This window comes from Panulirus ornatus, chromosome 15, assembly GCF_036320965.1.
Source record: "Panulirus ornatus isolate Po-2019 chromosome 15, ASM3632096v1, whole genome shotgun sequence".
Taxonomy (NCBI): Eukaryota; Metazoa; Arthropoda; class Malacostraca; order Decapoda; family Palinuridae; genus Panulirus; species Panulirus ornatus.
Genome location: NC_092238.1, coordinates 30046903 through 30072812, shown reverse-complemented (window position 1 = coordinate 30072812; position 25910 = coordinate 30046903). Strand labels below are relative to the sequence as shown.

The 25910-nt window shown below is 47.1% G+C and overlaps 1 protein-coding gene across 1 annotated transcript in view; it reads left to right on the top strand.

Moving 5' to 3' along the window:
* The first annotated feature begins 2981 nt into the window (after positions 1-2981).
* The window catches only part of LOC139753811 (transcription factor hamlet-like), a 221447-nt gene continuing 198518 nt past the window's right edge, over positions 2982-25910 (top strand). The window contains exon 1 of the mRNA XM_071670701.1: positions 2982-3128. Within this exon, the coding sequence (XP_071526802.1) occupies positions 3092-3128 (37 nt within the window). The 5' untranslated portion in view covers positions 2982-3091. The remainder of the gene's footprint in view (positions 3129-25910) is intronic.

Genomic DNA, 25910 nt, shown 5'->3' with positions numbered 1-25910 from the left:
CCATTTTTCTTTGGAGCACGTATTCTGTGGTAAGAGTTATCAACCGCTCCAACTTGAAGCATTGCTGCATACCTGCTCTGGCTCTTCTTTCACCTCTCGCTTTGCCAGGGGTGGATTCAAAAGCTTTCTTGCCATATCAACTCTCCTTCTGTCACCTCTCTTCAACCATCCCTTTTCGTTCGCTATGATGTTGTTGCTGCTCTCTCTCTCTCTCTCTCTCTCTCTCTCTCTCTCTCTCTCTCTCTCTCTCTCTCTCTCTCTCTCTCTCTCTTCTGCACGGGCATCATATCAGTCACTATTCTCGTGGGCTGTCTGCTTGTGTCCCTCGTATGGGATGCGACAGAAGATAATCTAGGTGTGGAATGCAATGTAGGATTCGACAGGTCATCCCTTAGGTGAAGAATGCGACAGAGGGTCATCTTGGAGATGAAGGATGCGACAGGGGGTCATCTTGTAGACGAGGGATGTGACAGAAGGACACCTTTTGAGTGAAAGGTGCGACAGGGGGTCGTCCTGTGCGTGAAAGATTTGACAACTGGTCAGCTTGCAAGCATGGGATGTGACAGGGTCTCCTGCTGAGAGTCATTTTGCTGATGTGGAATGTGTGACGTTGCAGGAAAGGGGCCGCCTAGTGTATGGGATCTGGTGGCATGTTTCTTGTGTGTGTGTGTGTGTGTGTGTGTGTGTGTGTGTGTGTGTGTGTGTGTGTGTGTGTGTGTGTGTGTGTGAGGGAGGGAGGGAGGAAGAATACGGTAAAGGTCTAACGTATAGGTACGGAAAGCATAGGGTAAGGGAAGGATCACCCGGTACGAGAGGAAAGTGTGGCAACGTTAAAGGAGACCATCTTCCAATTGTGCGTATGTGTGTGTGTGTGTGTGTGTGTGTGTGTGTGTGTGTGTGTGTGTGTGTGTGTGTGTGTGTGTGTGTGTGTGTGTGTCAGAACCGCCTTGCATGTGTGGTAGATACGGAGGTGTACAGTAAGGTCTTGTCACATGTGGGGTTCGTATGGGTGAGGACGACTTTGTGGGTGTAGCGTCGGGTAGGGATCTTCAGGAAGGGGTTGGAGAAAATTACCTTAAAGGTGTGCAACGTCTGTTGTAGCTGAAGGGTATCGTGCGGTTATGGAATGAAGGAGAGTCATTTTGTAGTTGTAAGAGGAGCAATGAAAAACAACAATGCAGGGTACAGAGCAGGAAAGAGGACTTTTTTTAATTTTTTTTGCAGGTGGGGAATGTAGGAGACGGTCATCTTGTAGGAGTTAGGTGGAAAGGAGGGGACATTTTGCAGGTATGAGGTGAGGAAGAGCGCAATCTTGTGGGTCTTACGGGAGGTTTGGGGTGGGAGCGCCATCCTACAGGTTTTCAGCGAGAAGGATGACCATCATGTAAGTTTTAAGCAGGGCATAGGGCCATCTTGTAGGTGTTCAGTGATGGAGGATGGTCGTCTTACTGGTGTTAAGTGGGCGAGACGGCCATCTTGCATGTATTGTTAGGTCTGGGAGAGGGCCATCTTGCATGTGTTAGGTGGGGGATAGGGCCATCTTGCATGTGTTAGGTGGGGGATAGGGCCACCTTGCATGTGTTAGGTGGGGGATAGGGCCATCTTGCATGTGTTAGGTGGGGGATAGGGCCATCTTGCATGTGTTAGGTGGGGGAGAGGGGCCATCTTGCATGTGTTAGGTGGGGGAGAGGGCCATCTTGCATGTGTTAGGTGGGGAAGGGGGCCATCTTGCATGTGTTAGGTGGGGGAGAGGGCCATATTGCATGTGTTAGGTGGGGGAGAGGACTATCTTGCATGTGTTAGGTGGGGTAGAGGGCCATATTGCATGTGTTAGGTGGGGGAGAGGGCTATCTTGCATGTGTTAGGTGGGGGAGAGGGCCGTCTTGCACGTGTTGTTAGGTCTGGGAGAGGGCCATCTTGCATGTGTTAGGTGGGGGAGAGGGCCATGTTGCATGGTTAAGTGGGAGAGGGGGGCCATCTTGCATGTGTTAGGTGGGGGAGAGGGCCATGTTGCATGGGTTGAGTGGGAGAGGTGGGGGGCCATCTTGCGGGTGTGGAGTGCCGTGCTTCAGGTATGGAATGAGGAAGTGGCACGTCTTGCAGGTACAGGAGGGAAAAAGAGGTTCTACAGGATCGGAGTGTGGGATGAGACATCTTGTGGGTATCAACCAGGAGAAAAAATGAGAGAGGGAGGGCCATCATCTTGCAGGTGTGGAGTATGAGAGAGGGTCATCATCTTGCAGGTGTGGAGTATGAGAGAGGGTCATCATCTTGCAGGTGTGGAGTATGAGAAAGTCATCCTCTTGCAGGTGTGGAGCATGAGAGAGGGTCATCATCTTGCAGGTGTGGAGTATGAGAAAGTCATCCTCTTGCAGGTGTGGAGTATGAGAGAGGGTCATCCTCTTGCAGGTGTGGAGTATGAGTGAGGGTCATCCTCTTGCAGGTGTGGAGTACGAGAGAGGGTCATCCTCTTGCTGGTGTGGAGTGTGAGAGAGGGCCATCTTAGGGCTGGCCAGAGTGAGGTATGAGCAGCAGCAGCAGTAGCTGGGAGGGAGGAAGGGTGGGTGGGTGGTAGGGTGAGGCTCGGCCGTGGCTGGCCCGGGCGGGTGCCAGGGATCAATACTCGGTGTCCTGGAGCACCCGAGCTGCGATACCGCCCAGCATTTTGTTGTTCGGTGCCTGACTGTCATCACGGCGTCTTGGTGGGCGGGGCCGGCCGGGCCACGCCCCCAGTGGGCGGGGCGCCACCCGCGGCCCCGCCAGTGGCGCGTCGGTTTACAAAGTCGTCGGGAGAGGCGAGTGGTGGGCGAGGCGGCGGGGGAGGGGCGCTGCCCCCCGTGGGAGGCATGATGGCCCTAATGATGGTTCATGATGGCACTGTGGCACCGCTGTCTTGAGACACTGGTGCCTGTCTGGGAGGCCGACCGCTGCCTCCTCTCCCGGGGTCCTCGCCACCACGCTCTCCCTGCCGCCCCGTGCCGCCCGCCGCCGCTCCTGCCGCCCGCCGCCGGTGCCACCGCCCGCCGCTGCTACACCTCCTCCTCCTCCTCCTCCTCTTCCTCCTCCTCCTCCTCCTCCTGCTGCACGGAAGATGAGGGTGAAGTCGGTGGCACGGCGCCTGCCCAGAGGTACGTAGTCCCGGCTGACTCCCGCACCGCTGCTCCTGCCGCACCCGCAGCTGTGTGGCAGCTGCGGCACTCACCCGCACCCGGCACTCCCGGCGCTGGCGGGGCCGCAGGGCCAGCCTCCCTCCTGCCGCAGGCGGCGCTTTCCACAGGCACACATAACAACAACAACAACAACAACAACGTCAGTGGTGCCAACAGTTGTCAGACAACAAGGTCGCACGGTGACCTCCCCCTCCACCCACCTATCCCTCTCCCCCCCAATTGCGATGGAGAGGACCCCCCTCCCCTCGTCCCCCCCTACCCCTGTAGTGGAGAAGAGCCTCGTCCTATCTCCCGAGTTGGAGAAGAGCTTCCTCCTCCTCCTCCTCCTTTCTCTGCTGGTGGGAAAGGTCCTCCCTCCCTCCCTCCCTCCCTCCCTCCCTCATCTCCACCACCGCCGGGAGCGCTGGAGTGTTGGTGCTGTGTGTGTGTGTGTGTGTGTGATAAGTGTTGGTGATGATTAATTAGTGGGCGCGTAGCCCGTGGCCACGCCCACACAGGCCCATTATACGCGCCCCCCCTCGCCTGCCCTACCTAAGGCCTCCCGGGAGGTCAGTGGAGGTCAAGCCGTGACTTGACCTTCTGGCACATGGTCGGGGGTCAGTCCTCAGGATCAATTAATGACGCAAGATTCTGGGTCACCTGAAAATAAGAAGTTCAACCCGAGGGACGTCAGTGTGTTAAGCCACGGGTGGTGAGAGCCGGGGTAACGGTTCAGGTGTTAGTGCGTCCAACAACAGGTGATCGTGGACCTGTTACTGTGCCAAGGAAAGGGTGTGGAAGAGGAGGACAACAACGACGGGGGTGAGGGGGGGGATCTGTTAATGGGTGTGTGACACCGGGTGGACGACAGGCCGCCTGCCATGGAAATGTTGTACTGTTGTCCATGGATGATACATCTCATCCACTATCTATCTATGCATCGATTATACGAATCCTTCGAAACATATTCAACAACAAAACGGAATAATTTCTCTTTTTTTTCATGACAATGGGGGACGGGACGTCACAGACGCAAACCGTATTTCCATTCGAACTTAATCTACAACGAAGCAATAGCATTTACGGGAGTCGCCTCCCTCACTGCTACAACGCAGCAAATGACGAAGAACATGTGTCGAACCAAAGACCACAGACCACAGCTACAAGATCATGCAAGAAGATAACAGATCATACAAGAAGATAACAGATCATACAAGAAGATAATAGATCATACAAGAAGATAACAGATCATACAAGAAGATAATAGATCATACAAGAAGATAACAGGTTCTGTACCTCACTGGGGTGAAGATCTGCAGAAGCTGCACCACCACACATCGCAAGGTGTCGTTCCATTTGGGTCTTCACAGTCATTCCTCGGTCAGTGTTTGAACAGCTGGACCAGGTGGAACGTTCCTTTCCGTTCCTCATTTCGTCCCGAAACGCCCACGTTCTGAAAAGGACCAAATGAATGAGTGTGTGTGTAACTTTCTTTTTTCGTTCCCTGGCGGAAGATGATAAGAATACCCTGCGTGAAAGTGAATTGAGATCTGCCAGCTGATAAATGATAAATCCGGGTCATGATAGTACCAAAGCACATTCGTCGTAATTTCTAATTTCCTGTTGACCTTACCTGTTGACTCGCCCTTATTTGTGTGTCCACTACGAGGTTTGTTATTATGTGCCACCCTCGCTTCCTCCTGCTCGAGTTTTTGACATATGAATTTTCGAGTCATTTTCCTTTTTTCACTTTTCTCGAAACTTACACGAATCACGATTGTTTGAAAATGAAAAGAGTTTTCTTTTCTTTTTAGCTGATCTCTAAGGTTAACTATTTCTAAGTGGCACCAGTTGTCTACGTCCGTCACAATACAAATGTGTGCAAACAAGGTCTGTCAGCGAGTCTCGAAAACACATTCTGAAAGTGATTTACGCGTATGCAAATATGTTTTAAAAAATTGGATCGTGATATATCCGGGTTGACGCTACTGTTCGTGAGAATCGCTTTCAAATGAAAGTTTCCTGGAAAATAGAAATTCGTGTATCAAAAGGGGAAAACAAAATATAATGCCCAAATTATTAATACAATTTTTAAATGTCACATCGGAAAAGCTACAGATAGCAATTAATTATGCTAATTACTTTCATGTACTTCTGGTGTATACATATAATTTTCTTGCTCATTATTTGTTTTCTTTACATCAGCTTTAATGATGCAGAGTACTACAAAAGCATGTCGTTTTCTTCTCTTTCAACTAAGTTTAACATCGGCTACACGACCGGATCTGGTGATGCGCCACATTCTTCTAACGTCCAGAAAGAGAGAGAGAGAGAGAGAGAGAGAGAGAGAGAGAGAGAGAGAGAGAGAGAGAGAGAGAGAGAGTAATGTCGCCATACTCTCCTCACAAGAACGACAGGTCTTCACACACCACACTCTGCCAAACGTGTTATTTTCCAATGTCGTGTTCGCTAATAAGAACAGACTCTTACCATCAAAAGGATTCTGACGTTTGTTGTTTGTTTTGAAAAACTTTTTGATTCTGGATCTTTTCCTTTGTTGATACGAGCAGAACTTTACTGAGAAAGGACCCGAATATTTATACAAACGGTTTACTTTTGATAATTTCTTACTTTTATCTTTCGTTTGTTAACATTAACTGAACCTTTATCTTATGGATGTATTATTACAGCTGCTGTTAGAGATAAAAGATAAAGACTAATGAAAGAATTTTGTATTAATTTAAAAAACTAAAGACGTCCGTAAATATTTAACAAAATACGAAACAAAATTAATCTTTATCAGTAAATTTCTCAAAGTAATTCGCTAGGAAACCGATTTTTTCGCACCATGTTTTTTTTTTCCTTTCTTTTTTTTTACCACTTCAGAGATTTTTAATTTTAGTATACAAGACCGTGAGTGGCTTCCTGTGGAAAAAATTTTATTAATGTCTTTCGTGGAAAATATGTTGTGATCATGAAAATCGTTCAGAAATGAAGTAAGATGTGTCCCCTAACATTGTGAACACGACGGCACGACCTCTGACGACAATGGTGCGACCCTTTGCCACGACGGTGCGACCCTTGAGCACGACGTTACGACCCTTCGCAACGACGGTACGACCCTCAGAACACGGGAGCACGACCTTTCAGCACGACTGTACAATCTTTGGGGGCGACAGTATGGCCTTGGGGTATGGCGAATCTCGTCTTTAAACCAAACTCTTAAATGTCCAAAATCAATATTCAGGTCGTTATACTGAAAAGGTCGTACTGTCGTGCTCCAGGGTCGTACCGTCGTGCTTCAAGGGTCGTACCGTCGTGCTTCAAGGGTCATACCGTCGTGCCTCAAGGGTCATACCGTCGTGCTCAAGGGTCGTACCATCGTGCTTCAAGGGTCGTACCATCGTGCTCAAGGGTCGTACTGCCGTGCTCAAGGGTCGTACCATCGTGTTCAAGGGGGAAGGAAGGCTATCAGATCCTAATACCTCAATATATCTCACGTTATCTTCATGTAGAGATGTCTTCAAATCTCTAACACTTTTACTTACAAAATTCTTTCTGACCATAAAATAAGTATCTATACTTTTGGCTGAGAAACAGATGTGTAGCTCTGTACATTCATCTCTGTACTATACGGTTAGAATCGGTAGATAATGCACTCAATGATATACGTTACAGTGGGAATAATACAAATGAAACAGAAAGATGTAGTGTATCGGTTGAATTTCTCTGAAATTTCTAGCATCTTTTGGATCCCCGTTGCCAGATGCCGCAATCTGCAATGAGCTTAATGACTTACTCCATTAATTTGTGCCAAGTTAAACATCATCATTATTGATATTTTCATTTAGAAATGCCCTATTCATCAATTTCCATACTCTAATTTACCAAAACTTTTGCAAGTATTATCTCTTTCGCTTACATACCCACCCCCACAAAAAAATAAAATACCATGTCATTAAAAATTTGAAAATTTTAAAAATCAGTTAAAAGGTCAAGAAAAATTTTTGTAGTTTATATAAATTGTTCACTGACCAACCCATCTGAAGCAGGAAGGTTTATCAGGCCAGAGGTATAACGATCACAAATGAATTTACAGATAATTTAAGATGTAAACAGAGATCTAAAATTTTTCGAAGCAGGACGCAAACATTGTCTTGTGTGCGGCAGAAGAGATCCTTTCTCCTCACTTGCGTGTTCAGGATGTCCCCTCATCCTACAAGCCCTGTGGTGACGAAGGGAAGGAAGCTGTCTTTCTTTTTATCTTGATTTTATTTACTTTAGTTTAGTTTATTCTTTTTTTTTGAGGGGGAAGGTCAGCTTTCTACTGTATTACTGTATTTTGTGTCTACAGAGTTATATTAGCTTCTGTATCTTACAGAACATGAGCCCATTTTCTATTGCTGTGGTTCTTAAACACTGGATAGAGGTCGTACCTGTAGCGAAGGATACGTACTAATCACTTAGCATATATTTGAATACTTAATCAGTAACCGTTTAACTACCTGGAGTGGTTATTTAGCCGACCCCCATCATGCTAGTTAATCTGTGAAGTTAGTTTTCATTCTTTTTTATTTTTCGTCTTAAATTTCTCTTTACCTCAGAAATTTTCACTTAAAAACAAATTTTGAAACAAAATTTCACAAACTTTAATCTGTCAGTTTGCTTTCTTCATACATAGCACTAATTATATCATATATATATATATATATATATATATATATATATATATATATATATATATATATATATAATCAGTGGGACTCGAACCGGAGTCATAAAATGAACTGGCCCATTCGACTGTAATCCAGAGCCCAAGATACCTAAAAGAACGAACAAGGTACTGCATCATGACGCATTAGGCAGTTCTTTTAGGACTTGGTGACCTAATCTTGTCACTATAGCGTCAACGAGAGGTTATATGATATATTATATAATGTTGACGCTATAGTATATGGAGACCTCGGGAGCTGGTGGGATGTGGTGTTGCTACGGGGGTTGGGATGTGGAGGGCAGTGGTATGGTTAAGAAGGGCACAGGTGGGAGGGAGTGCAGGTGGGAAGGGGGTGTAGGTGGAAGGCATGCAGGTGGGAGGGGTCGTAGGTGGAAAAGATGCAGGTGGGAGGGGTGTGTGGGTGGAAAGGATGCATGTGAAAGGAGGTGTAGATAGAAGAGATGCAGGTGGGAGAGGGGTTCAAGTGGAAGGGATGTAGATGGGAAAGACCCATATAGGATCGGTGGAGATGGAAGGGGGAAGGGAGGTGTAAAGGGTGGCTATGGAAATGGCACGAGGTCACCACTGGTAGGAGTGGAAGAGAGTGTAAGGATCTGCTTGTAGGAGGGAGGCATGTAGAAAGGTGGGAGAGGGGGAGACCGACCTGGTGGAAGGGGAGGCAGGTCTGTGTAGGTGGATGGGCATATATGTAACTTCACCTTCCCTTCATAACTCCTCACAATTTATTTCTCATTTTTTTTTTTTTTTTACTTTACAATCGCCACATTTAACCTCCTCTCTCAAACTTTTCACCAGCCCTGATTAACCCGAAAACTTCTACACAAACCTTGTAAAAAAAATGAGTATAAAAGTTGGAAAGTGTAAAAGGCTAAGTTTATAAGCCTGTAAAAGAAGTGTAAAAGATATATAAGAACCGCTACCCATTAGTGTAAAATGAAAAACAAAAAAAAGAGCGTGAAAGTTATTTTCCTCCAATCAATCGATAACACAACGAAGTGAGAAATGATGATATAAAATTATGATTAAGAATCACGCGAGGGCCAGGGTTCGAATCCCGGACGGAGCTACCGGCTCACAACCAACCCAGCTGCACATCCCTCCCTTTTGGGGCTGGTCGATAATTGAGTACCTGGCATATATATATATATATATATATATATATATATATATATATATATATATATATATATATATATATATATATATATATACACCACAGTAAACATATTTATAATTGCCTAAGAGTATCAATAATTTGTTACTAAGTTTATAATCCAACCAGAAACGTCAAATGTATGGCGACTGGGATATTGGATACAGGATCTTTGCTCATGCAAATGCATGTGTGTGTGCATGTGTGTGTGTGTGTGTGTGTGTGTGTGTGTGTGTGTGTGTAAACATTAACGCAGGCACCATCAAGATATACAGACCGACGTATGCCACAATTGCCTGGCCTATGCCACGGGCAAAGACCATAAATGTACAGGAGATCTATATAAGACGAAAGCAATGTACCGCGAAAGCAATGTATCGCGAAAGCAATGTACCGCGAAAGCAATGTACCGCGAAAGCATTGCATCGCGAAAAAGAGTGCACCGTCGGTTAAATTTGTGCATTTGGCGTTTTTTTTTTTTTTTTCTTTTTCTTTGGCGTGTGTACGACACGTCCTTCGAGACACTGCTGTAGTTTCATGTATCCGTTTTAGCCTGGTCGTAAGTTTTGTATTATGTATCCGATCGTGTACGATGCTACATTGTTTTGTATTATGTATCCGATCGAGTACGATGTTACATTGTTTTGTATTATGTATCCGATCGTGTACGATGCTACATTATTTTCCTGAAAGGTTTCATGATTTTTCAGCACCTGCAGATGAAAGTCTTCAATATCTATCTTTCACTCTATCTATCTATCTATCAGTCCATTCATCTATCTTGCCCCCTACGTATTTCCTTTCTGTATATGTGATATGTACCTCCCATGTACCCTCGTACATTTTTTTCATTATAAAGGTAAGAAATTTAATTTAACCATAGCATCTCTTTTTCTTTCAGTAATATTCAAAATTGTCGCCTGTCCCGTTTTCTACGAAATTCGTATTTGAAAACCGTTAACGGCTTTTTTCTTTAAAATACAATAAAAACGGAGATGACGTAATCGAGGTAATACATACTCATTCATTATGGCCAATTGGCAGGGTTATTCACGACGCAATGTTCATACATTTGTGTGTGAAACAAATCTTTCTTCTTCCTTAACAACGGAGTGAATAAAACCATCGTAGAAAACGGTACGAGTTAGTGAGAAAGACGACGAGAGGTCTAACCCTCTTACGCAATACGATCTATATGTCTCAAAGGCTATCGTCTAATTCTATTCTAATATTCTAATGCTCTTTCTAACATCTAAATCTATGTACTTGTAGTTTCTGCAGGTCTTCGATTGTGTGGCTAAACCTAATATCTATGGCAGTCTATGTTAAAATCGTTTCTATGTTCTTTATCATTCCAAGACAATTCATAACCCTATTTATTCCAATTTTTCTAATCAGTAAATGTAATTAGATGGATAATTGGATAATTAGATAAATGAACTATTTTCCTTCACCAAGTAGCAATTAATTTCATTTTTGCTCACTTCAGCCCTTCTCATTTTCCTCAACAAACTTAATTTCCCACCAATCTGCTTCCCTATTTACATACCAATTTTGCTCCCACATACAAATACCTATTTGTCTCCCTATTCAGCCACCTATTTGCTTCCCTATTTACCTTGATATCAACTGTCCCCATTATTCTCAGTACCTTTCCTACCTTGCCTGGTCGTGGGTATTTCCCTGATTTTTCCTCTTTCTCCTCTTAGCTATCACTTACTACACAAGCACTTTGCCTTTCGATTTACCTACCTAATTGCCCGTCCACTCAACAGCCCATTATACTCTTACTAATCACCAGCCCATTTTCCCTACCTGTTTATGCACCAATTGACTTTTCCATCTATCACCTGCTTGCCTGCCTATTTAGCAACCTATTAACCCAATTACCTATCAACCTCTTTACTTACTGACTCATTTATTCGTTTATCGATTAACCTCTTTACCTACGTACGTATCTCTTTACCTAAATTACTACCTATTAATGAATCTATCTACCTACCTATCCAACAGCTTACCTATTCATCATCCTATTCACTAGCCCTATGCACTTACCTATCCAATAGCTTACCTACTCATCATCCTATTCACTAGCCCTATGCACTTACCTATCCACTTGCCTATACATTCATCAACCAGCATTGCCTTACCTTTCCGTGTACCTAACAGCGTCACGTATCTCCCCAAATGTACCAGTTCACCTTCTAACTTACCGATATCCTCCTTCTATCTACCTTACCTCCACCCCTATTTACCTATCCCACTCCCTACCTAACATGCTTATTTCCCCTCCCTAAATACGCACACTCATTACCGCCCACTCATTCACTTGCCCATCAAGCCATCTGGTTACCCAAGTCAGGCAGGAATGTCTGCCTTACACAACGAACTGGTAGATGACTCTTATGATATCTACAATTTAAACTGACAAACTGTAAATGACTCTTATGATATCTACAATTTAAACTGACAAACGATGATTAGTGCTCGATATAATTGTGGTATCAGTAATTAGTACGTATGGATCATCTCTAAGTATATAACGTGACCATGTGACAGTTTATACGAAGGAAGATACCACAATACACACACACACACACACACACACACACGTATATAGGGGAGAAAGAATACTTCCCACGTATTCCCTGCGTGTCGTAGAAGGTGACTAAAAGGGGAGGGAGCGGAGGGCTGGAAATCCTCCCCTCCCATTCTTTTATTTTCCAAAAGAAAGAACACAATGGGGGGCCAAGTGAGGATATTCCCTCTAAGGCTCAGTCCTCTGTTCTTAACGGTACTTCGCTTACGCGAGAAATGGCGAATATGTATGAAAAAAATACATTGTGTGTGTGTGTGTGTGTTGTGTGTGTGTGTATGTGTGTGTGTGTGTGTGTGTGTGTGTGTGTGTGTGTGTGTGTGTGTGTGTGTGTGTTATTACGTCAGAAGTATATGAGAATATAAGATAAGCTTTTTTTTCGTTGTAATTTAGGAAATAACTTTACACGGAGTGTGAGGTCATCAGACAGGTTATGACGTCATTAAGCTGTGTTGTGACATCGGAAGGCTTTGGTTATGACGTCAGTATGGGGGTTGTGACGTTGCTGCTCGTGTAATATTACTTCCAGCAGCAGCTGGCAATGACCACTAAAAATTATGCTTATATATTTCTCCACTCTCTCTCTCTCTCTCTCTCTCTCTCTCTCTCTCTCTCTCTCTCTCATTCTCTTTCATCCTCTCTCTCTCTCTCTCTCTCTCTCTCTCTCTCTCTCTCTCTCTCTCTCTCTCTCTCTCATTCTCTCTCTCTCTCTCTCTCTCTCTCTCTCTCTCTCTCTCTCTCTCTCTCTCTCTCTCTCTCTCTCTCTCTCATCCTCGTTCTCTCATCCCTCGCTCTCATCCCCCCCTCTCTCTCTCTCTCTCTCTCTCTCTCTCTCTCTCTCTCTCTCTCTCTCTCTCATCCCTCTCATCCCTCGCTCTCATCCCCCCCCCTCTCTCTCTCTCTCTCTCTCTCTCCCTTCCCTCACCCCCCCCCCCCACCATCAAGCGGGCCTCTCTGCTAATGGAACACGGTCGCTCACCCCGGATAAAGCCAGCCTGAAGAATAGGACACAAAATGGCGTCCTTTTGATCGCTGGTGATGCTGGGGAAGGGGACGGTATCTGTGTGTGTGTGTGTGTGTGTGTGTGTGTGTGTGTGTGTGTGTGTGTGTGTGTGTGTGTGTGTGTGTGTGTGTGTGGTGTATTTCTGTCTGTGTTTGGGGAGGGAGGTGAGGGTTTGTGTGTGTGTGTGGGAGTGGGGGTGTTTGTGTGTGGGGGAGTGGGGGTGGAGTGGTGTATTTGTGTTTGTCTATTTGGGGTGTGTTTGTGTATGTGTGGAGGTGGGGGAATGGGTGTGTGTGTGTGTGTTTGTGTGTGTGTGTGTGTGTGTGTGTGTGTGTGTGTGTGTGTGTCGAACACATCACACACACCCTTTGTATCGCAAATGAATAATGACTTTGATAACAGAAAAATGTATTCCATCCTGACAAACTAACTCAGGCTCTAATTCGAAGATGACCTTCGGCTCATCTTGGCCTCTTTGCTACTAGTAATGTTGAAGACGCTTGTTCCATACCACCAAAGAATGCTATACGTGTCCCTATTTCCCACTACAACCCTGTCATAAACTGGTCTATTTCCCATTACGACCCTGTCATAAATTGGTTTATTTCCCATTACAATCCTGTCATGAACTGTTCTATTTCCCATTACAACCTTGTCATAAACTGGTCCATTTCCCATTACAACCCTGCCATAAACTGGTCTATTTCCCATTACAATCCTGTCATAAACTGGTCTATTCCCCACTACAACCTTGTCATAAACTGGTCTATTCCCCACTACAACCTTGTCATAAACTGGTCTATTTCCCACTAAAGTACTCTCATATATTGGTCTATTTCCCACCACAACGCAACTGTAAATTGTTCTTCCACCTCTATAAATATTCTGTACAAGAAGATGGTATACAATGAATTAAGAAGATGCTGTACAGTGAATAAAAAGAATAAAAAGAAGAACGATTTTATTTACATAATTACGACATCTTTTAGAAAGATGGACTGAAGAAAAAGGACCAAAGGACTTAAAATTTTTAATAAATCAGTTATCAATAACAGACCATGGTCTGTGTGTGTGTGTGTGTGTGTGTGTGTGTGTGTGTGTGTGTTACGACATCTTTTAGAAACATTGGACTGAAGAAAAAGGACTAAAAGACTCAAACTGATAATAAATCAGTTATCAATAACAGACCATGGTCAGTGTGAGTGAGTGAGTGAGTGAGTGAGTGTGTGTGTGTGTGTGTGTGTGTGTGTGTGTGTGTGTGTGTGTGTGTGTGTGTGTGTGTGTGTGTGTGTGTGCGCGCGCGCGCCAGGGTATCAATCCCTCCTTGCTTGCCTCAAGTTATGTTTGCTTTAGCAGATAGCCACGGCTTCACACGGTATTTGTGAAGTACTACTCTAAAGGCTGCTTTTTTTTCTTTTTTTTCAATATGTTTTCGTCTCGGCTGAATGTTTCTGGTGTAAGGGTCTATGTCCGGGAGGGTGTGTGTGTGTGTGTGTGTGTGTGTGTGTGTGTGTGTGTGTGTGTGTGTGTGTGTACGCGCCGTTGTTCATGTGCCGTGCCTGTGTATCATGCTGTCAAGTAAGTGGTGTTTGTAAGGCACGTTTCGACCCAGCGACTTCTTTTGTTTTCGATTTTTTCTCTTTCTTTTTTTCTCTTCGTCTTGGAATTTTATCTGCGATGATCGGGCGGGTTTAGGTAAAGGTCTGGTTCCTTCTCTGGCTCTCGGTGAGCGAGTGTGTTAAGGTCGCGTTGTGTTTCTGTGATAAGGGTTATCTTCGCCATGTGCACGTGGGGTTGGGGCGGAGAGAGAGAGAGAGAGAGAGAGAGAGAGAGAGAGAGAGAGAGAGAGAGAGAGAGAGAGAGAGCCGACCACGCGTGTGAAGTATTTCGGTGGCCAAGAAAACGCCCCGTCGAGTATGTGTCATACATTTCGGTTCTCCTCGGTATTCAGGTGGAGACCCACCTGGGAAAAGAACAGGGCGGCTGCATTTTGGTGGAGGTAGAGAGGATGGGCGTGGGACACGGGGTGAGGAAGAAGGGATTGAAGGAGGCCCACGTACAGGGCTAGTAGAGGGAGAGGAACTGGCTGATAGAGGTTAGATAGATGGGTATTTGAGAGGGCTGGGAGAGCACATTGAGTGAGAGGGCTGGGAGAGTACATGAGTGAGAGGGCTGGGAGAGCACATGACTGAGAGGGCTGGGAGACCACATGAGTGAGAGGGCTGGGAGACCACATGAGTGAGAGGGCTGGGAGACCACATGAGTGAGAGGGCTGGGACACCACATGAGTGAGAGGGCTGGGAGACCGCATGAGTGAGAGGGCTGGGAGAAGAGTAGTAAGAATGCCAAAAAAAAAAAAAAAAAAAAAAACGTAGGCTGGGATAGGTCGGGGGACGGCAGGGAGCGGACTAGTGAGAGGGCTGGGAGAGGTATGGGAGAGGACAAGGGAGAGCGGTAACTCTGGCGGCCGGGGTTATACGACGCTGTAAATTGCAAATAAACCTTCCACATCACCTGTAACCGTGGTGGTGGTGGTGGCGGGTGGCGGAGAGTTGGTTATGGTGGTGATAGTGGGCATAGTGGTGGTGAAAATGGTGGTGGTGGTGATAAGTGGCAATACTAGGATGTTTCCAACAAGCACTACCTTCAACTCACACACACACACACACACACACACACACACACACACACACACGAATACCACCAAGCAAATCAAGGGCAATGTAGCTCTCATCAATACACATTAACATTCGCCAACAATCCATGAGAATGTTCACTCATGACTTCCATCAATATTCCAATCAACATGAGCAACATTCCTGGAACTCTTCAGGAACTCAGTGTTCATGCAATAGCCACAGCTGTATTTGCCACCGGCAATGCTTCATCCACCGCAAACATAGATGTATTTACCACAAATACAGCTTAATTAGATTGTACCTGCCATTCGCACGGCTGTATTCAACGCCATCTCATCTGTATCCTCCACCAACACTTCGGTGTCCACTGACAACACAGCTGCATCCAAAACCACCACCACTACATCCGCACCCATCACCAACACGGCTGTATCCCCCGCCACCATCAGTACCACCTCCAACACTACATCTGTAGCCACCAACACATCTGTCTCCTCCAACAGGTCTGCCCCTGGAGGTCCTGCTAGTACAACGTCTCCAAGGAGTTCTCTCCACGTCCTGCTCCTCCTCCACCCAGGTCTCCATTAATCTCCACCAGTCGTCTCCCCGCCCTTCCCTCTCCACCCTCACCCTCCTCCCACTTCCGTTATTACCATTATTTTAGGTAGGTTATTGGGCCTTTTCTATTTGCCTTTTATTGTTCTATTTCACTCGTCCGTCTTTCGCCTTCGTATCATTTCTATTCTTCACTTTTCTTCGATTCTTTCCTGCCGTAGAATCCTGCATGGGAGACGGGTTCATGGACTTGAAGAAGCCATGAGTATTTGTCTCATCCAAAATCGCGTCTGTATAGAGATAAGAGTGATAGAGTCCCACTATTGGTGATGGCATTCTGGACTTGATCCCTTGAGCGCGATATTACGATCCTCGAGTGCGACGGGATGACCCTTGAACACGACGGTACGATCCTTGAACACGAAGTTTCGATCCTTGAACACGACGGTACGATCCTCGAGTACGACGGAGTGACTCTTGAACACGACGGTACGATCCTCGAGTACGACCCTTGAACACGACGTTACGATCCTTGAACACGACGGCGCGAACCTTGAACACGACGGTACGACCCTTGAACACGACGGTACGATCCCTTGAACACGACTGTACGACACCTTGAACACGGTTACGATCCTTGAACACGACGGTACGAACCTTTAGCACGAAGGTACAACCTTTGAACACGATGGTTGTGCGACCCTTGGGTAAAAAGTAGACCTGGCCTTTAGCTTGCCCTTTGCTAGTTAGGCCAAAGGCCAAAGGTCACGCCGTAATAAAAGTGCTGACAGTACTGTCGTGGTCAAGAGTCGTACCAATGTCCTCAAGGATTCGCACCATTGTCTTCAAGGGTCGTACCATCTTGCTCAAGGATGGCCCCACTATACACAAAGGTCGTACCGCCGTCCTCGAGGATTGGACCATTGTGTTCATAAGTCGTACCGTGCCCTCGTGCTCGAGGGTCGTACCTTAGTGCTCAGCGGGTAGACGGTAGCCCATAGCGTCCATTAAGAGTGGAATTATTTAGAACGAGAGCCACTCTATACCTTCCTTTAGTAGCAATTCCACTCCAGACTTATGGTTGCTATAAATCCCTCCCAATAGCAATGCTCCTTCGGCCCTATACAGCGGCTGCTAGGGCCTCTAAGAGCAAAGTCACAGTGGACTTGCGAAAGCGACTGTCTTTGGCAATGGCAGTTCCAGTGTGGACTTGAGGAAGCCACAGTCTTTTGCAATGGCAGTTCCAGTGTGGACTTGAGGAAGCCACAGTCTTTTGCAATGGCAGTTCCAGTGTGGACTTGAGGAAGCCACTGTCTTCGTCAATGGCAGTTCCAGTGTGGACTTGAGGAGGCCTTTGTCTTCGTCAATGGCAGTTCCAGTGTGGACTTGAGGAAGCCTTTGTCTTCGTCAATGGCAGTTCCAGTGTGGACTTAAGGAAGCCTTTGTCTTCGTCAATGGCAGTTCCAGTGTGGACTTAAGGAAGCCTTTGTCTTAGTCAATGGCAGTTCCAGTGTGGACTTAAGGAAGCCTTTGTCTTCGTCAATGGCAGTTCCAGTGTGGACTTGAGGAAGCCTTTGTCTTCGGCAATGGCAATTCCAGGATGAGCCTGTGGCAGCCACACTGTCTTCCAGAAGTAGCAGTTCCAGTACGGACTTGAGGAGGCCATCTGTCTCCAACAGCAGCAGTTACAGTATGGAACTGAGAAAGCAGCAGTCTTCGAGATGAAGAACTCCAGTATGGCCTTGACGCAACCAGCGTCTTCAACAGTAGCAGATCAAGTATGCACTTAAGATACCTATTATCCTCAGCAGTATCACGGCTACTGAGAACATGACGGAGGGTATTGTTCTCAACAAGAGCAGTGCCACAGTGAACTTAGGGGCGACGTTCGCAACAGCAGCAGTGCCACAGTGAACTTAGGGGCGACGTTCGCAACAGCAGCAGTGCCACAGTGAACTTAGGGGCGATGTTCGCAACAGCAGCAGTGCCACAGTGAACTTAGGGGCGACGTTCGTAACAGCAGCAGTGCCACAGTGAACTTAGGGGCGATGTTCGCAACAGCAGCAGTGCCACAGTGAACTTAGGGGCGACGTTCGCAACAGCAGCAGTGCCACAGTGAACTTCTGGATGTTCGCAACAGCAGCAGTGCCACAGTGAACTTCTGGATGTTCGCAACAAGAACCGTGTCACAGCGAACTCAGGGACGTTGCTCCCAACAGGATCAGTGCCACAGTGAACTTAGGGACGACATCTGGGTTCAAGCAGCTCTACCGTAGCGCCCTTAGGGAAGTCACGAGTCTAAACACAAACCAGATGCAGACACAGAAACACATTGATATTGACCATATAGCCTTCTATAGCCTAATCCCAAAGGGACGTTCGCAGTGATATATTACCAGACTGAGAAGCGAACCTCGTGACTATCAAGTATTCTGAGAATATGCTTAAGTACTAACCAAATATTTGCCTTTATTGCAGTTACCATTTATAGATAAGTAACTGCATGAGATTTATTGGATCAGCGGAGCAAACACTGATTGATAAAGATGGTTGATTAGTGATAAAGATTAAGAGATAAGACCACCATGATAAAACCCAACATATGATCACAGTGATTATGGAATCATTACCATGCCTAGTCATTAGTAAGGAACAACATGCGTGTTGAGTAGCATTAACAGGAAAATAAAAAAGGAAAATCAATTATACATACAAAACCTTGAATAGAAAAAAAAGGGTGATACAGACTGTAAATAAGACAGATGAAAGATACGACGTACCCTGGCTGTAAACCTAAAGTTAACATTGTCTGTCAATCTTAAATTTCTTTGTAAGATATGGCATTCGATGTTATCTGTCCAGTATACGACGAGATTCCAATCCTCATCGCTGGACTGGCGGGGAGGTTGAAAGACTCGCACGTCAACAGACCCAGATATAGACCGACTTGGTGTTAGGTCTGTAATTCTTGCCGACAAAAAATAGATAGATCTTGAGGATGAATAACGCAATCCAACGATGAATTCCCAGCAGATGTACATCTGTCGCTCATTTCCGATTTTTTTTTTGCTTCTTCATTAGGCAAGCTTAAAAACGTAAGTGATTTCAGCTTCTGATTTTGGTATAGTTATACCTTCAAACTGACTGACAGTACCTTGGGGAAATATAATCACCCAGAGCTGACGAAGACAATGTGTAGATCAGGAATAGATAGACGAGTGTGAAGAGGGGAGGGAGGGTGGGAGGTTTTAGGGAATCTTATGTAAGGGGAGGTGGCGGTGGAGGGAAGGGCCGAGTGAGTTTAGTTCCTCAGGATCCACCAGATGGAGGTCCTTCCATAGGATGCAGGGGTCCCTCTGTCGTCGCGAGGGCATTGGTGGCACGACTCCTTAGGGAGCTGTCCCTTCCTGAGGGTCTGGTGATTAGTGATTGGGGAGGCGGGAGGAAGGAAGAGGCGGGGAGGAAGGAGAATGAAGAGGAGGGAAGGAAGGAGGAAGTTAAGGGAAAAGGAGGCGAAGGATTCGGTGAGGAGGAGAGCCGTAAAAAGGAGGAAGAGAGGACGTAGAGTGAAGGATGAAGCAGACGAGGAAGAGAAGAGGAGGAGGAGGAGGAGGAGGAGGAGGAGGAGGAAGGAGGACAAACAAACTTCCTTCCCTCTTCTAGGGTTTAAATCTTGAGATAAGATGAATGCTGTTGAGGCAAAGTCATTTGTCTGTTTTCTATTGGGTCACGACGGGGGTGCCTCCACTGTGGTAGGAGGAGGGAGTGGAGGGAGGGATGGGGGAGGGGTCGAGAGATGGTGGATGAGAGACCCTGGAGAACCCCCCCCCCTTAACCCCTGCCCCTTACCCCCACACCTCCTGTACATCATCAATCATCTACAATATATATACATTTTTTTTCCCTGTGATTCAATAACATGCACAACACGAGAGTTTGGGCTACTGCACTGCTACATGTGTGTTTTTGTATCTGTGACAGTTGCCGAGAGAGAGAGAGAGAGAGAGAGAGAGAGAGAGAGAGAGAGAGAGAGAGAGAGAGAGAGAGAGAGGATCACAAACAGTTTGGCAGTCAATGGCTATATGACTGGAATCAAAGAGAAAAGGTTACTCAGTCTAGGGAAACTAATAATCTAAACTGTCCTTGGGACATTTAGATTAATCAGTACATTCAATATAGGCATTCAATCTGAGTCTTAGGGGGCATTTAAATCAACCAGGACATTTATCATTGGGCATCTAATGTAAGTCTTGGTGGAATCTAAATCAATCAGGACATTTGATGTGGGCATTTAATTTGTCGATATGGACATTTAAACTAATGTTGACATCTAACTTGGTATGAACATCCAATATGGGCATTTACTTTAAACTCATAGGGCCATCTAACATTACTGACTCGAATGGCGGAGGCAATTTATGTCAAAATAGAGAACAATAAATTCTTTATCGGATAAGAATACGAAAGCATTTCTGTTGATGTGAAAACAATTTTGTCGATTACGCCGAGGGGGTCGAGATGATCAGGTGCGCGTGTCCCGTGTGCGTTATTTACTGCTTACTGACACTGGAGGGTGAAGTAAGCGAGAGTGAGAGAGGGGTAGGGGGTTAGGGAGAGAGAGAGAGAGAGAGAGAGAGAGAGAGAGAGAGAGAGAGAGAGAGAGAGAGAGAGAGAGAGAGAGAGAGGTGGGTGGTGGGAAGAGTGGTAGCGAGAGTGAGGGGTAGGGGTTAGGGAGAGTGGCAGCGAGTGAGTAAGAGAGAGAGAGGGTGGGTGGGTGGTGGTGGTGAGAGTGGTAGTGAGAGTGAGGGGGGTGGGGAGTTAGGAAAAGTGGGAGTGAGAGTGAGGGGGCGGGGGTTAGGGAGAGTGGTAGTGAGAGTGAGGGGTGAGGGTGTTAGGGGAAGTGGTAGCGAGTGAGTGAGTGAGAGAGAGGGGTAGGGGTTAGGGAGAGTGGGAGTGAGAGGTGAGGGGTTAGGGAGAGTGGCAGCGAGTGAGTGAGTGAGTGAGGGAGTGAGTGAGTGAGGGAGAGAGGTGGGTGTGTTGGGTGTCTCGTCACAGCTCAACTATTAATCACCCTCGTCGGACACCTCACGTTCACAGTGGCACCCTTCCAGTGTGGCCATGTTCCAGGCTCTCTGCGGCTCTATCTGCACTCTATATTCCACTGGCTCTGATGTGCTCTCTCTCTCTCTCTCTCTCTCTCTCTCTCTCTCTCTCTCTCTCTCTCTCTCTCTCTCTCTCTCTCTCTCTCGTGTCTAACAGTCAGGTCCGCTACCATTTTAGGTCTTCCGGTATGGCTCAGTTTTCGGCTCTATGAAGGTCTATATCCACATTGTCTTCTGCTTTCACACTGTTATAGGCTCTATGTGTCCCGGTAAAACAAATGAGGGCGGTACAGATGGCTCTATGCAGCTCTAGGCTCTGGCAGACACCATATGGCACTGTATTCACTCTACTTGGACTGGTGTAGAGCAGGATGACTTTAAGTGCTCTCTTCGGCTCTGGGCTCAGTCTCCATGAGGCACTACGTGGTTCTAATCCACTCTATGTCTCTCGGTGAAGCAGAGAAAGGCTCTATAAATGTCTCGTGGTGGCTCTAAGGAAAACAAAATATTACCCTGCCTCTTGCTCTATCGTTATCCAGGGGATGGTGTGTGGGAGCCTCACCTTCAATATCTCTTTTAGAGTCTTAGGAGCTTGATGCGACTCTAAGATCTCTCAATGCACCACCAGTGCCCTTGGGAGCCGTCGCTGCCAAGTGCCGTCCGTTCTGCAGCCAACGGCATATCCTATGAGGATATCCCAAGGATCCTGTGGTTAACAAATGGCAACATTAACTCCAAGGTCTGGTGGCATAACGACCGTGTCAACCGAAATGGACGAAAGGTCATTGGAGACCGCTGCTGTGTTCTGACCTCGTGACACAGGATGGGAGCGCGACACATCGCGCCCACCACACGACAGAGGGACACGTCCGGTTCGATGAGGGACATTTAGTTCACTTGGCCTCTGTCCAGAGGTGTCCCAGGACGGCGCGGACAAAGTGGCTATGAATATGGTCACTGTCGAACGAGCTATTGAATGCCCTCGGACGGAGGACAGGGGAGGGGACAGGGGACAGGAGGGGGGGGGGGGGGTGGAGACCGAGGGGATAGGATGAAAGGTATGGAGAGGACGGGGGAGGGAGGGACAAGGAGTGGAATAGGGTAGAGGGAAAGGAAGGGGGACACAGGAGGGGAACAAGAGGGGACAGGAGAGGGGACCACTTGAGCTGACACCTTCCATTTATTCGTCCCATCCCAGATCCCAGACCCTTACACCCCCCACCAAATACCGTGGACAAGGTCAGTTAATTACTTTCTAGAGTGCTTCTTTTCCTCGATCATTATTACCCTTGAACACGACGTTACGACCCTTGAACACGACGTTACGACTCTTGAACACGACGGTACGATCCTTGCGCACGACGGCACGACCCTTGAGCACGACGGTACGACCCTTGGGTATGATGGCCTGGCCTTTGACCTGATCCATAAGGGTCGGGTGAAAGGCCAGGCCATCACACCCGAGGATCGTACCGTCGCAGTCAAGGGTCGTACCTTCGTGCTCAAGGATCGTACCGTCGTGCTCAATGGGTTGGTATATACCATAGAACTGCTCGTAATTCTGTTTGTCTTGTGGCCATAACCTGATAATGTCAATAGTGGTGTGTGTGTGTGTGTGTGTGTGTGTGTGTGTGTGTGTGTGTGTGTGTGTGTGTGTGTGCGCGCGCGCGCGCGCGCGCGAGCGCGCAGGACAATCTATGTGGCTCTAGCTACAGTGGATCTACAAGAATCGTTGTGCACAGAAATACGGACAACCAAACACAACAGTTTGTTCCTAAAGCAGGAGACAATCACGTCTTATAACCGATATATATATATATATATATATATATATATATATATATATATATATATATATATATATATATATATATATACACAGACACACACACGTGCATTACTGGACCGGACATAACAAATTCATCGTAATGACATAAAGACACAGGAGAGGAGCCCATAAAACACCTCCCATTACCACACACGTGGTGACAAAAACAGAGCGAACCACGCCCATTTTATGTACCGTTGAAGCAACCATAAATTGAGTGGTTTAGAATCGCCAGGCACGCGCCCCGGGGGCTTTACCCGGCCCAGCCAGCCAGTTAGCCAGCGAACTCAACAGCTGCAGCTCATCTGTGACAGCACGGGACAGAGAGACAGAGAGACAGAGAAAGCGAGAGCGAGGCAGGGAGGCGCGTGATGATGATGATGAGGCAGACGACGGTGGTGTGTTAGCTGAAGCAATGCGGAGGGAAGGGCTCGTGTGCTGGAGAGGAGGCTGGAACTGAGCGAGGTACGTAGGATTCCGAGATCTTGGTGAGTAACGCTGGCGATGTCGAAGTGTGGTGGTGCTGGTGCTCTGTGTGTGTGTGTGTGTGTGTGTGTGTGTGTGTGTGTGTGTGTGTGTTGAGGTGACCCCCGGGGGTTCGAAACCTCTTGAACACTAGGACCCCCGACCCTTGAACACTACGATCCTTGAGCGATGATACGACCCCTTTGAACACCATCGCACGACCCTTGGAGACGATGATTGGACCCCCTAAGCACGACAGTACGACCCCTTCTGAAAAACGGGACGAGTCTTGGGTATGACGACCCTGGCCATTGACGTGGGTGGTGTTGGTGCGGTGGTCGTTGTGGTGGTGGGGGAATACATGGGACGAGGAGAGAACAAGACACCTGATGGTCCGAGGTTGCGTTAACTGCAGCAGAATCGGAAACGTAAACCACAAGGCGTTTTCTAACCCATCTCTCCCTCCGGCTCAACAGTCGGAGGAGAAAAAAAAAAAGAAAGCTGAATAGGAACATTATGTAATATGGAGAAATATACTACCATGTAAATTCTCTAGGAATGTGATACCGGGGAACTATTCCAACTTCAGTGAGAGACGGGTTCACTTGGGCGGACTCAGAGACAGAAGAAACTGCGCTGGAGTATCTGTCTGGCCTTAATTTGAAGTGACAATCTGTGGTGGTGACTGTGGTGGGGACACACCTGTGTGGCGGTGGTGATGCTCGAAGGTGACATCTGTGTTCAGTAAAAACGGGGCCCCCCGCGGGGCGAGACATAAGGGGTCGGGGTAACTGGGACGGGGCAACAGAGAGTGGGGGGGGGGGGGAGGAGGGGTTAGCTTGGTGAGGTGGGGCAATACAGTGCAGCCAGCGGACAGCCAGATGGCCAGGTAAACACAGTCGTCATTAACGTCATCACCAGTAAACACTCCGCCTTTATTTATGGGCCCGCGGCTGGAGTTGCAGTCGGGCCATGACAGTGTCTTACACCAAAGTCCCCCCCCCCCTCCCCCCCGTCACATCGCCCCAATCACGCTATCGGCATCAGGACCGTCACGCTAAACGTGTTGTACCACAAGAGAGAGAGAGAGAGAGAGAGAGAGAGAGAGAGAGAGAGAGAGAGAGAGAGAGAGGAAAGAGAATTCACGACACTAGAAATTAAAGTAATCCCGAAAAGAAGACAAAAAAAAAAAATGTAATCTCGCGCAATGACGCCACCAGCAGCAAGTGGTTCAGCTGTGGTGCCCCCATGGCGTACTCCCCATCGGTGCATGGGAGAAGGGGGACGTGGTGTCCTGACCCGTGATAGATGCCTTACAAGGCTGGCTAATGGGGTCCCCAACTCCCATGATAGGTGGGTAATGGGTCCCCCATTCGCATGAGAGAGGCCTGATATCAGTTGTATTATGGGGGGAGGGCGGCGGAGGCACCATTCGCATGACAGATGCCTGCCATGGATTATGGGGCTCCCCATTAACATGAAACATGCCTGAAACATCGCAAATAATGGTGCACCCATTCATATAACAGATGCCTGAAATGATGGATAATGGGGCCACTCATTCGCATGACAGATGCCCGAGTTAAGGTGGGGAACGCGAGGGGGGCAGCGCGTCCCCCATTCCCATGACAGATGACAGACTGGAAATGGTGGTCGCACCTCTCTATCGAGGCAGTTAATGGGGGCTCCCCATTTCCCCTCCCACACAGGCACTTACAGATGTCCCCATCACTTATGACTATTGAATTTCGTTACTGCTTATAGGTTAGGGATTTGTCACTTTGCCTTCATAGTTATAATGGCCTCTTTACTGTCAGCTGTGATTTAAGGCAACGACTGCCCAGCCCAACGGAAGGGCTCGTCGCAACGGAAGCACAAGAACCCGTTACAACGGAGAAACGCCCTGAACGAGGGGGCAAACAGGTCGTGCGTCTGGATGCAGTACGCATTCGTGGGGTACCATTTTTTTCCCCCCACATGCGTTCGGGGTACGTTGCATGCGTGAGTTGCCGCCTTGCGTGTGTGTTTGGATGGGGGGAGTGCATTACATGCACGGGGCACGTTCCACGTTTAAAGTGTCTTGCACGTGTTGTTGGGTTGCTCGTGGGGTGGGGGGGTTACTTGGCACGTGAATGAGGTACCTTGCGAGTGTATGGTACCTCACATACGTGGGTTACCTTTTGTGGACGTGGATGGCGAATGGCTTGACCTTACTTGCGTGTGTGACGTATTATGTACCTTTGACCTCAGGTGTGCGCGAATGGCCTCTGTGACCTACCACGATCATTAGCCTTTTCTACAGTATGACCTCAGGTTATAAGCGATAAAGAAAAAAGGGGGATCATACATCAGTAACCTTGAGGATCTGAACTTCAGCTACAAGGCGCTATAAACTAAGAAAAGGCAAATAGAGGATTGAGTACGGAGGGATAAATTAGGTCATGGAGGACTGGGATAAGGAGCACAGAGAATAATAGGAAGACGATCAAAGAAACGATGATAGACGATCGAAAAGCTTAAAAGCGGGTATAGAGGACAGAAGAGAAGATAAGTATGAATGAGAAGTGTATACAGAGGATCAAGAGAACAAGCACAGAGGATTGCAGATGATGTGATTATCACACGAAAGTGCACTTGGGAACTTTTCGTGTTTCATTTTCCCAGTGGACTCATAGGAATATCTTG